Source organism: Pelodiscus sinensis, chromosome 6 (assembly GCF_049634645.1).
Source record: "Pelodiscus sinensis isolate JC-2024 chromosome 6, ASM4963464v1, whole genome shotgun sequence".
In the NCBI taxonomy this organism is placed as follows: domain Eukaryota; kingdom Metazoa; phylum Chordata; order Testudines; family Trionychidae; genus Pelodiscus; species Pelodiscus sinensis.
The window spans coordinates 34,011,095-34,024,226 of NC_134716.1; the positions used below are offsets into that span (position 1 = coordinate 34,011,095).

Here is a 13,132-nt window from a genome sequence, read left to right on the forward strand (position 1 = left end):
TTGTGATGTCTTACAATGGCTCATTTGGTTTCAAAGGCCCTCTTGACTGCATGACCAGTACTTTACATCAATTAATACTTCTTTCCTGTTCAGTGAGTTACAGTTATAGATAAACTTAAAAAACAACAAATGTTCTGGTAGTACTTTATAGACTAACAAAACATGTAGATGGTATCGTGAGCTTTATAGACTAACATGTTTTGATACTCTATAAAGTGCTACCAGACCATTTTTTGTTTAAGTTTATCCTGTACAGACTAACTCGGCTACCCCCTGAAGCTACAGTTATAGATGTTTACAATGCAAACACTCAATATAATTTTATAGAATGCGCTGCAGAGGTTATGAGCGAAATTGATACATGCAGCATCCTGCACTATTCATAAGGCCTAGACACTAAACACATTCTTTACAATTTTAATATTCATCTTAGCAATGCTAATATACAGGTACGCCAAACTGGTTTCCAGATGTGTATTTGTCAGTGTTCACTGAGCTTGGAGCCTTGGCAAGAGCTGGCACTTGGTCTGCCAGCATCACAGTTGTAAGTCTAGTTAAATATTAGGCCACCCAGAGTGCTACCCATATAAAATCTAAATAAAAAAGCAATTACTGACGACTTTTTTTTCTCCCATCTTTACAGAGTCATATAAGCGAGAATGATGGAGAAATCGAACTTGTGGCGCAAATGTTTCCTAATTATAAACATTATACGGATTTATATGATAAAAACAAGCTACTTACAAGCAAGGTAGCATTCAAGAACACTCTATAGTATATGTTATGATTGTCAAGATTGGTAAATGTACTGGTGAATTTTATTCACTGCCCTGAGGTTTAAATGAGTTGCATTGCTATTCATCCAAGGATAGGCAGTGAAATCTGAGAGAAGATCATGTAAATAATATTTACTATAAGGATGACTGCTGATCACAGGCAATAAAAGCTTTAAATCTTTAAGCATGCCAGAGATCTGCTCAGCACCTGGTAGGAGACGACAAAGGTGAAGACAATTTGTGCTCCCTTAGAGTATGGTTTGTAATGGCCCCTTAGAGAAGTGGGGTGGAGAGGAGACCGAAGCAGATGCAGAATTTCCTCAGAGGAATCTCCCCCTTCCCTGCTACAGAAGTTTTCCTATCCCTTTGTGTTGCCTGAGTTTGGCATACAGACTTGTGTATGATCCATATACAAATTGTATGGATTGCACATTTATAATTATTACTAGCTCCTGCCCCACCCACAGAGTTTTTTTAGCTGAGAAGGAGACATGCAATTTCAAGATATTTTTAAATAAGTTTACAAATTCCTAATAAGTTGCATGGAAACTTGTTTATATACATGTGTGTTTGATCCAGTGGCAATTTAATTCTCCAATTTTTCACACACATCTTGGGCATGTGGTATTTTCAAAACCATATTTTCAGGGTTCAGGATCAACTTCTGCTTTATCAATGAATACAGTTGTGTTTAGTAAATTTGGGGGAGAAATGTGCAGATATTATTTAAAATTTTCAGACATTTAAAATCTTAGGCTACGTCTAGACTGCAAGCCTCTTTTGAAAGAGTCTAGATTACAACCAGTACTTTCAAAAAAACAAGCTGTCCCTGTTAAATAACGTAAAATATACAAATAAAGGATTTTAATCTCTATAGTATGCTAAGAGCTTGTGTTTTTTAAATCCACATTTTAGGAGGTTAAAACAAAAAAAAAAACCCCCACTAATTTCTAAACCAAACTTAAATTTAAAAACCTTTCAGACAAGACGTACTTGTGCAAAACGTAAGAGGGGATTACAGAAAACAAGACATTCCTAGAAAATAACCCAGAATCTTGGTAATATTATAGCCTCTTGTTCTGTTTATCACAGCATATTCCCTATCTCTGGGCCTGTTAGGGTTGCAGCATGAAGTTGACTAAAGCATACCTATACTCTTCATGCACATGGGGAATTCTTGCCCAGTCCCTTGTGACAACTCTAGAGCCAAGAGTCAACTCTACTATTTTTCCTCTAAAGAAAAGCAAGGAAGCCAGGGGAAGTGATTAAATCATTTAAAGCCCGATTCAAAGCTGATTCACTGAAGTTAATGGGAGTTTTCCACTGACTTCAATAGGTCTTGGGTCATGTCCCTACTACACATTTCACCTCTGGCAATGGAAATGACATTTTGGATAATAAAAACAGGCAAAAAAAGTAATTTCTGTGTTATGTTGTTTCTCTCTAGACTGTGATGGCCCATGGCTGCCATCTCTCTGATGAAGAGTTGAAACTTTTTAATCTGCGAGGAGCTGCAATTGCCCATTGCCCCAATTCAAACTTTTCGTAAGTAAAGAAATAGCTAATGGTATACAACAGACCATGGTATACTGTAGTTCAGTAGTGTAAATTCTCCTGGCAGCAATGACCAAGAGTCCTGGTTTATTAGACATCAGTCATAGTCTAAAATACTAGAGTGACAGTTACTTGCTCATTTTCAATTGCTGCATGATGTGGAGCAGGAGCTGCTTTGTGCTACTGAGAACTCTTTGGTCATACATTGAACTACAAGAACTGGGATATCTTCCCCTTTTTGTACATTGCCCTGGTTGAAGCACATGACAGATTTAGCAGCAAACCCCCTCTCTCATCTCTAGTTTACAGGAAATCCCTATCTACTGTTCCCCTCACTTTCTCCACAACTCAGGCCACAACTAACATTGAGGGTACGTCTACACTAGCCCCCTAGTTTGAACTAGGGAGGCTAATGAGGGCGACCGAAATTGCTAATGAAGCGTGGGATTTAAATATCCCGTGCTTGATTGGCATATTCCTGGCCGGTCGCCATTTTGGAAACTGACTAGCCTGAAGTAACTGCCTGCATCTACACACGGCAGAGAAGCGCGATTCCAAGATAAACCCCTTAGTTCAAATTAACAGTTAAACCCCATTCCTCATTCCATGAGGTTTAACTGTTAATTCGAACTAAGGGGTTTATCTCGGAATCGCGCTTCTCTGCCATGTGTAGACGCGGGCAGTTACTTCGGGCTAGTCAGTTTCCAAAATGGCGACCGGACGGGAATATGCTAAGCAAATGCGGGATATTTAAATCCTGCACTTCATTAGCAATTTCGGTTGCCCTCATTTGCCTCCCTAGTTCAAACTAGGGGGCTAGTGTAGATGTACCCTAAGAGATTATTTCAGATTTACTAAGTTTAACTTCTGGGCACCCGACTTTACAAATTTCAAATTGTGTGTCCTCATTACGGAGAAGAATCAAATGTAGTCTCAGGCAAACTCTGTTAATGTAGATGCACTGCCTCAAACACAGAGCCTCAAGAAGCACTCTGGGGAATGGCGGGAGGCCTCCCAGAGGCCTATTAGTTAAAATTAGCAGCACCAGAGTGTCCACAGTAACGTTATTTCGGACTTACAAGTTCAGGAATATTGTTACTCCTCATGAAAAGCAGGATTACTGAGTTAGAATTCCACAGCACCTTATTCCAGAATAATGGACATGGTAGTGTGAACACATGGCTTACAGATTCTATCTTGGGGGCTCATTTTGGACTAAGGTCCTAGGCTACTTCTACACTGGCAGCTTGTGCAAGAACTCTTTTGTGGAAGAGTTCTTGTGGAAAAACTCTTCCACAAGAGAGCATCTACACTGGCATGTGCTTTTGCGCAAGAGATGTGCTTTTCCGCAAGAGCATCCATGCCAGTGTAGACGCTCTCTTGCGCAAGGAAGCTCTGATGGCCACTTTAACCATTGGGCTTTCTTGCACAAGAAATTCATGTTACCTGTCTACACTGGCCTCTTGCGCAAGAACGGTTGCGCAAAAGAGCTTATTCCTGAGTGGGAGCGTCAGAGTTCCTGCGCAAGATGTGCTGATTTCATACATTAGAACGTCAGTGTACTTGCGCAAGAACTCACGGCCAGTGTAGACGTAGCCTTAGTGTAGACCAGGCCTCAGATATACGTTCCTATTCCTTCCTCATATTCCTTGTAGGACTCAATAGAACCCAGCTGACAAACAGTTTTGAGAAAGTACGGGGTGAGGGAGGGAAGAATGTTGCATACCAAGAGCTTGTCTAAATTAGTGAATTATGTGTTACGTAGAAATGACCAACATTTTTCCAATGGAGTCTTTTCATTTGAAAAATGCAGTTTCATCAAAATGGAAGTTTTCTGAATTTATCGATTGATTAAATTTCTTTGTAAAAAATTGAAACAAGACATTCTGACAGTGTTCTCATTGGAATGGGATGTTTTTATTTCTCACTTCAAAGCAACCTTATTTCAAAATGCACTGTAAAATAAATAGATAAATATATACAAAATAAAAACCAATGTCAACAGTTGAACAAAAATGTTTGACAAACATATTTTGCAAGAAATTTATCAGTTTTCTGATTACGTTCTTATTTGGACTGAAAACAGAAATTCTAGTTATTGCACATCTCTAATACCATGCTTGTTTATATTTGGGTTTACACAGGTGTGACTTGCCCGAGGGAAGTCACGCTGGGATAAGCTCCATTTTGCTCCTGTGCAGTGCTCTCTACATTAGAGCTTTGCATAATTTTCCAACTAATCAAGCCTTGAAGCCCAACAATCTCAATTAATTGGCTTAATAAGGAATCCCAGATTTGTTACAACTGCTCTCCTGAAATAGATTTTATCATAACATGGATTTAGTTTTTGTTTATTTTTCATATTTATAAATCAACCATCTTGACTTTCTACAGTAACACAGCACTTTATATATAATACAAAAAAGGAGGCCAAGATATTAAAAATGGAAGCCAAAAGCTAGGCTCTATTTAGGTACCTAAACAAGTGACCTGATTTTCCAAAGCACACAACTACTCCTATTGACTCTTGACTTATGCTGGTGTAAGCAAGGTTAGACTTGGGTCCTAAAGAAGTCTGTGCTAGTATTATTTTCATGCCAAAGGCTGAAAGGGCATGCAAGTTAAACAAGCAGGGAATCTAACCTCCATCTTTGCCTTAATTCATAGCCTCCTCAGTTGCTTCTCCCACCACTTACTCTCTTCTGCCTCCTGCCATCTTGTGTTATGTAACCATCATCCCTTCATGGAGAGCTGTGGTCACCAATCTCGACCCCGAAACAGTCCCTGGTAGCATGCCAAGTATACCATCATCCAAGCAATCCTGTCCGTGTCTGACACCGACTAATCCCCACCAACCACCTTCCAACTGCTATGGACCCTTCCCTTCCTGCTCAGCTGATTCGTTTATGGCATTAAGTTCCACTTGACCAATATGTAATGTACATTGCTTCATCTCTGCTTTAGATCTTTGGCCTTCTTTGCCATCTTCCTTCTTGAATATATTAAGGCTCTGATTTTCAGTAAGGGAGGCAATCAGTGAATATGAGACCACAGAAGTGTCATAGTGAGTTTTTATTTTAAAATTACTTTATCCTTTTAATTATGAAGATTTTATAATTCAGGTTAATGAACATACATTTTTTATTTCGATTGTGGAGGCATCATCTGTTATATACATTTTGGGGAATGCTTTGTATACGGAAAAGATCTTGGCATGAAACTGTTTTAGTTGTCCCTGAGGCAACTTGCCAACATACTGCTTGAATGCAGGAATGAGCCTTAAATCTTTTTGTGTGTGTGTGTGTGTGTGTGTCACGGAGGATCTGTTTCTTTCCAATCCAGGTTGTGCAGTGGCATTTTAAACGTACAAAATGTTCTGAAGCACAATGTGAAGGTTGGTCTTGGCACAGGTTAGTAATTTATTTTAGACCCTTTGTAATAAGGTCTAGCCACATATTCACATTAACATGCCCCCAGCCAGTGTGCCTGATTTTCCATTGTCTTGGATCTAGAAATAGCCAAAAAACAAAAACAAACCATAGACCCAAACACAAACTCACTCTAGAGAAATGTTTTGAAAGTGAATGAGGATAGTTTGGTTCCATTAGCCCCAAAACAACTAAGAGTGGGGTCTGGAATTATTTCTAGATTGTAGAAAGACATATTATTCTGTATATGAACTGTGTTACCCTTATACAGATGCTCACACAGATATAATAAAACCGTCTTTTGGGAATTAGGCAATAGACCAGAGGTGTGCAATAATTTTTTGCTGGGGGTCTGGGTTCTTGCGCAAGAAGCGCTGATTTCATACATTAGAAAATTTTTTGAAGTGGCCTGGGCTGCACTGGAAGGGGCAGGGCCAGGATATTCCCTGCTTCCCCATCCACAGAACATGATTGGTCTGGGGTTGGGGGAGCGCGTGAAGTCTTTGCCCCCCTCCAGAGGTTCCTCCTAGGTGCCTATGCCCCTGGGGTGGGAGGAGACTTTGCATGCTCCCCCTTCTGCCCACAGGCCAATCAGGGCTTGGGGGCAAGAGGGGCACGCAAAGTTTCCTCCACCCTGTCCCAACCCTGCAAGGAGCATGTGGCACTTAGAAGCGCCCCATGTTCCTGACAGGGAGGGAGGAAATTTTGTGCCCTTTCCCCCACCCCCAGGCCCTAATTGGCCTGGGGGCGGGGGAACTGCAGGGCCTCCACAGGCTGGATCAACTGGCTTGGCAGTCCTGATCCTGCCCACGGAGACCCTTTTGCCCACCTCTGCAATAGAGTCTGAAGACTGGGCATGATGATGAACTTTTCCCTAGTTATCTTGCCTGCCATTATGTATTATTAAATGAAAGCTCATACAGTTTCCACTCACAAATTGTCCCCAAAAGCAAAGTTTTAATATTTTGATCTATTGTAGATGTTGCTGGTGGGTATTCAGCTTCCATGCTTGATGCTATCAGGAGATCAATGTCTGCCTCTAATACCCTTAAATTCAATAAAGTAAATGAGACAGGCTTAACCCTTAAAGAAGCTTTCCGACTAGCAACTCTTGGAGGCAGCGAAGGTAAAGAAATTTTTTTTCCATTCTTTAAAACATGTATGTGATGCTTTGATTAAAACTTTGCCATATACTGTCCTCAAAATGGAGCCAGATTTTAGGGTCCCTCCATTGTAAAACTTGTGGCACCAACATGGAATTATTTGGTAGCTGCCTTGCTTTCAGTTTGTCCTCTGTTTTAGGCTCTAACTTTTACAGTCACATCTATTGTGCAGAGAAAGAGAAGATTCTCTGCAGTGGTGGACTAGGTACTGGTAGATGATTCACGGAGACATCATATTTTGACAGAAGGGCATTGATATTTTCATTGCCAGTTTGAGTAACTGAACCTTGTTAATTTCTAAATGCTTTACTTAAAAAAAAATGCTCTGACTTTTCTTTCACTGGCAGATGATGGATGTTTATTGTTGCAGTAGCTTAAAATGCTTTGTATTCTTAGCAGCCAACACTTCAAAACATTGCACAATCATAACCATGTGTCTTATATTTGTCATCAGTCATACTTTCTTTCTCTCCTTTTTGAGTTCTTATTGGGACAAACTGTCACAATCTTTTTCACAAAACAGTTCTTGTCAAATCACTTCTCAGCCAAACCTGAGCTCCAGAAAAGTAAACACAACATATGGCACATGTTTTTTGAGACACAGTGACAGTGACATTAACCTGTAGCAATATAGCCAGCACATCCAGAGTTCCAGTTAATGATACGTTTTGAATGCATACTTATACTTCATGTTTTCTATAATAAGGTTTTAATATAGTTTTTGCTGTTTAATGGAAAGCAAATAGTACAGATTTAGTACTGCTTAACCAGTAGAGGCACTCTCCTCTGTCACATCCGGCACTAGTCTACATTTAGCCACTAACTGAGGTTCTCAGGTTCCAGCAATATTTTGTCTTTAAGGAGATACACCATGATAGGTTGGGCCCTCCCAAATTCACATCACAGTTTAGTCAATTTCATGGTCATAGGATTTTTAAAATAGTAAATTTCATTATTTCAGCTTTTTAAATCTGAAATGTCATGGTGGTGTAGTCTCACATAGAGATCCCAAAGCAGTCTGCACACATGTCCATCTTAATTAGTCTGTGTCTAGACTACATCCCTTTTCTCGAAAAAGGAATGTAAATATGACACTTCGAAATTGCAAATGAAGCCGGGACTTAAATTTCCCGTACTTCATTTGCATAATAGCAGCTGCGTTTTTTTCTGAAATGCAAATGAAACAAGGGAAATTAAAATCCCGACTTCATTTGCAATTTCGAAGTGAAATTTACTATTCGAGAAAAAGGATGTAGTCTAGACCCAGCCTTAGTTTATCCAGAAACCCATCATTGAAACTTAGGGAAAGTGCATAATTGTAGGGGTCCTGTCCCAAACAGGAGGGGTCATTGTATGGGAAGGGGGCAAGGTCATTGTATGGAGAGTTACAGTACTGCTACCCTTACTTCTGCTCTGCTGCTGCTGCTGGTGGTGGTGCTGCCTAGCACTGGGCAGTTGGAGAGCAGCAGCTCCGAAGGAAGGATGGCATTGTATGACATTGCTATCTATATTTCTGCGCTGCTTTTTGCAGTGTTGGCTCTCTTCTAGCAGCTGCCGCTCTCCGACCACTCATCTCTGAAGGCAGCAATGCAGAAGTGAGAGTGGCAACACTGCAAGTACCTCTGCCCCAAAAATAATCTTGTGACCCCCTGCAACTCCCTTTTGAGTCAGGACCCCCAATTTGAGAAATGCTTGCTTTCCCCTCAAGCTATCTATCCAGAATAGGAGAGAAGCTCACAAAACATCAGTTTTCATGGGGGAAGACGTGTTTTTCATGATTGTGAATTTGGTAGGGTCATAATTATAGGGCTCATGGTTACATATTGATGTATCTTTTTCTCATTTCTAAATTATTTACACAACCTCCCACTATCTTTCAAACACCTGTAATTTGGGAAACTCCAGAGTATTTCGATTTCTTTTTGCTGACATAAGCTACTGTCTCTTATTAGGTGTGCCTGCTGTGACTACTGATCTTTCAACACCCTCTTGTGTTTAGATTAGAAACTGCACAAGGCACACTAGAGAAAAATCTCTCTATACCCTTTCAGGTGAACTAGGATTGTGTCAGCACTGCAGAGAAAAACTCACAGCTGGCCGATGTCAGGGCTCAGGGCTGTTTCATTTCAGCATAGACCTCTGAGCTTCTGGTGCAGCTGGAGCTCTGAGATCCACCCTAAAGCCTGGCCTGCAACTTGAACATGGACATCTATAGTGCACTTAAAATGATCTTGCAGCATAAGTCTCATGAGATGAATTGGCTGGCAAAAGCCAGCTGCAGGTGTCTAGTAGCTGTCTAGGTGTGTTTAATTACATCCAAAACCATGTTCTGCAAAGTTGATGTTTTATCATTTCTGATATTTTTAAAAAGCAGCTATCTAATGCTGTGAAATGCCAGTGGCTCTCAAATTCCTTCAGACACTGAAATTCCATGACCATCTGTTAACTATTAAAAAGACAAGAGTAAATTCTGTCTCCGTAATTACACCTGATGCAGTTCCAATGCCCAGGGACTTCTAAGATTTGGGGGTGTTTGTAAAGTTTATTTCACTTTACATATTATTCATCCAAACATAAAAGTATCCGGGATCATTTCAAAGGCCACTGAAATGACAAAAGCCCTGATTTTTAGAGATACCGAGCAAATCCTAGTAACTTCAGCAGGTATCATGGATGCTCAGCACTTCTGAACAAATCAGACCCAAAGGGCTGGCATTTTATATTACTGTACAAGGTTCAAAATAATAAAGAAGAAAAAAAGGGAAGGGAAGGAGCCTGGTGACAAATAAAACAAACTTCACTGCCCTCTATTTGGCCTTCACTTCCTGCCCTGCGATCCAAGTGAAAAGAACAGTTCTGTAGCCAGCGTACAGCTTTAATGACTCTGGAGCTTCTTTTCAGCAAAGATTCATATCTGGCACCTTCTTGTGATATTCACCCAACTCAGTGAATGAGCAGAATGTGAGAACCAGAAAAATATAAACTGGTAGCAGACTCTATAACCTCCCAACAAAATTTTCGTTGTGTTATTTGACAGCCAATTACTCTGTAAAGAGCATTTTCATCCAGAGATCTCAAAGCAGTCTGCACACATGCCTACCTTAATTACAATCTATCTAGACACCTTTCATTGAAACTACGGGGCTTAAGCCAATGCCCATTAAAGTCAAGCTGAGTCTTTTCATTGGCTTCATCACACATTGAATTAGGCTCTAGTGAAGAATACTTTATCTGATTGGCACTATAAAGTAAAGGCAAAAAGTAATAACTAAACGACTGGAATTTGTCCATGATTTATCTAGAGAAGGCTTAGACTCCAATCCTGCAAATAGCTCTAGACTGGCAAGTTTTTCCGCAAAAGCGGCTGCTTTTGTGGAAAAACTTGCCAGCTGTCTACACTAGCCGCTTGAATTTGCGCAAGAACACTGACGATCTGATGTAAGATTGTCAGTGTTCTTCCGCAAATACTATGATGCTCCCGTTCGGGGAAAAAGCCCTCTTTTGCAAATACATTTGCGCAAGAGGGCCAGTGTAGACAGCTCAGGACTGTTTTGCACAAAAAAGCCCCGATGGCGAAAATGGCTATCGGGGCTTTCTTGCGCAAAACCGCGTCTAGATTGGCACAGACGCTTTTCCGCAAAAAGTGCTTTTGCGCAAAAGCGTCCGTGCCAATCTAGATGCTTTTTTCCGTAAATGCTTTTAACGGAAAAACTTTTCCATTAAAAGGATTTGAGGAAAATCATGCCAGTCTAGACGTAGCCAGGCAGTGGGGCTGTATGCAGGCATTGTCCATGCAGATCTAGGTTCAGGACTGAGGCCACGCTGTGTTTGAGTTCAGGGGTTGCATTAGCTACACTACTCACACCACATGTTCAAATCTTGGCAGGGTCAGTTGAGCTCTACACTCTTCAAGCTAGAGATTTAGAGCTCCACGCCCTTTTGTGAGGTACTCAGCACTTTCAGCTGCCATTTAATGGCACTCCTCCCTCACAGTTCATGATCTGACTTTGTGAGGATTTGGGAGATCAAAACTTGAAGAGAAAAAAAAAAATCGAGCTTGGGTGAACCTTCTGAAGTGTGAGGTTGTGCAAGCCTTTCAGACAGTTTTTGGGGGAGAAGGGTTTGCCGAGCTAGTCTGACTATACAGATCAATTTTTATTTGTGGTTTAAGACCACGATCTTGCAAGAGTCATTCCATTTTTGAAAACAAACATTTGCATCTATGATGCTTGAGTGGGTTCATGTTACATAAAATGAAGTGAAACAGTTTCTCTGTGTGGACATTAGACATCCCGTGACATTTTTAAATGAAAAAGTAGGGGGTGTGCTCCTTTGTCCTGGCCTAAAATTTTTGCTAATTGTAATATTCTGAGTGCTTATTGGTTGTTATACCTCCCAGAATAATAATATATACACCTAAATTATAGTTTTAATAAATACTTTCTAGTCTATATAACCTGTCAGAAAAGTTCAGCCTTCAAGGGCTTTACAGACATTAATGAACTAATGAATAATAATTGCAGAGCAGGCAATTATTATTCCCATGTTATCCCCATAAGTGGATGCATTTTGGTGTAAGTATCTAGTTTTAAAGTGCATTAGGATTCTTCAGGATGAAGAGACTTTTGGAAATATAAGAGATCACTTACTCTTGGTGTTTAAAATTAACAACCAATCACTTTGTGACACAGTGGAACCTACACTAAGGATAATATTAAAAAGGCAATACAAAAAGACATTTGATTAAATTTAAGAAGGTGATATAAATTTCATTCTCACTTGCCTTATTTGCCTATCATTTCTCTCTAATAACAAGCAACAAATTTTTATGAAAAAAAGTCTCCTAAGAATTCAGAGGTTATGTTATTCCACTTTTTAAAGGCCTGCTTTTCTGATAGCAATCTAAACACCTGCAGGTTTCCATCTGGACATAGCTCTCAAACAAGTTGCCAGATGCTTGTACACAGTGGAATGTGCAGCAGGCCAGAGGCTCATTTATTAACTACATTTGTTTCACAGTCCTAGGATTAGATGATGTGATTGGAAACTTTGAAGTTGGAAAAGAATTTGATGCACTGCTGATCAACCCCAAGGCTTCAGACAGTCCTTTTGACTTATTTGCTGCAGACACTTCAGAGGTAATCAAAGCATTGAGTTATTGAAATGCTCCAGAAAGCTTCTGTAAACAACAAGCTATAGATCTGAGAAGTAGATGGGGGTTCTGTAGTCTTTAGGGGCTGAAGCAACAGCAGTCCTTCTGGGAGTACTTAAGTGACAGTTAGGGTACTGCACCTTACAGTGTATCAGCCACACAACTCAGTGACAATACTGGTGATGCTCAGCTCAATGAGTTCTTAATGACCAGTTGCTCCTGAATGCTCGCATGGTCCCATTACCTCTGGTAAAAACAATAAGCCACATTAATCTCTAGGTCTGTTCCACTGAAATCTAGTGACATGAATTTGAACCTGTTGATCCCAGTGACATAAAACTTATATTTTAATGCTAGCAATCTTTTAGCTGGGTTTATTCAGTAAAGAGAAAAGAACAAAGATTTTATTCAACAGAATTAAACAAGGTTATTAGATGATCAGTGGGAAGACAAACAAGTGGGGAGAGGGAAATATTATGACTTGACCAATGTACCTGTGAAGTATTCGCTAACTTACAGTGCCACATTTTTCTGATATTGGCTCTTCTCTTATATTGGCTCTTTTCTTGACTAACACAGTTATTAGCAAATAGACAAATTTTAATTTTTCAGTTAAAAGCATGTGTTGTATGAATTTGTTTTTGCAGTCTTCTTCTAGTTTCATACAGTTGTATTTTGGGAAGGCGGGAATGGCTTTCTGAAGTGTGTTCTTTTTTCCATATTTTCAGGATATTATCCAGAAGTTCCTGTATCTAGGTAAGTCTCAATTTTCATTATATGGAAAATTTCTTATCTCATACTTATCTAGATAATCTTCAAACATAGAGCTGGACTGCTTTTCCTTGTTGTTTTTAAAACAAATGTTTAAATAAGAATCAAGAAGTACTGTACAGCATTTGTGTTATGTTTATATGGTTAAAATGTTTTATACAATATCCTGTTTTCTGCTTGATTAAGATTAATCCAACCAACTAGCAGATTTTTAACCATGACTATTTGTGTCTACATTTGAGCTCAGTGGTATTTAACAAGGTATTAATGCTAACACTTTTTTAAAAC

The 13,132-nt window shown here is 39.8% G+C and overlaps 1 protein-coding gene across 3 annotated transcripts in view; it reads left to right on the forward strand.

The window, feature by feature from the left end:
• GDA (guanine deaminase) overlaps nucleotides 1-13,132 on the forward strand; it is a 69,669-nt gene that overhangs the window by 49,404 nt on the left and 7,133 nt on the right. For all 3 annotated transcript variants that reach the window (XM_075931713.1, XM_075931712.1, XM_075931711.1), the window contains exons 8-13: nucleotides 644-751; nucleotides 2,224-2,321; nucleotides 5,673-5,740; nucleotides 6,738-6,884; nucleotides 11,941-12,059; nucleotides 12,802-12,829. In XM_075931713.1, coding sequence (XP_075787828.1) covers nucleotides 644-751; nucleotides 2,224-2,321; nucleotides 5,673-5,740; nucleotides 6,738-6,884; nucleotides 11,941-12,059; nucleotides 12,802-12,829 — 568 coding nt within the window. The remainder of the gene's footprint in view (nucleotides 1-643; nucleotides 752-2,223; nucleotides 2,322-5,672; nucleotides 5,741-6,737; nucleotides 6,885-11,940; nucleotides 12,060-12,801; nucleotides 12,830-13,132) is intronic.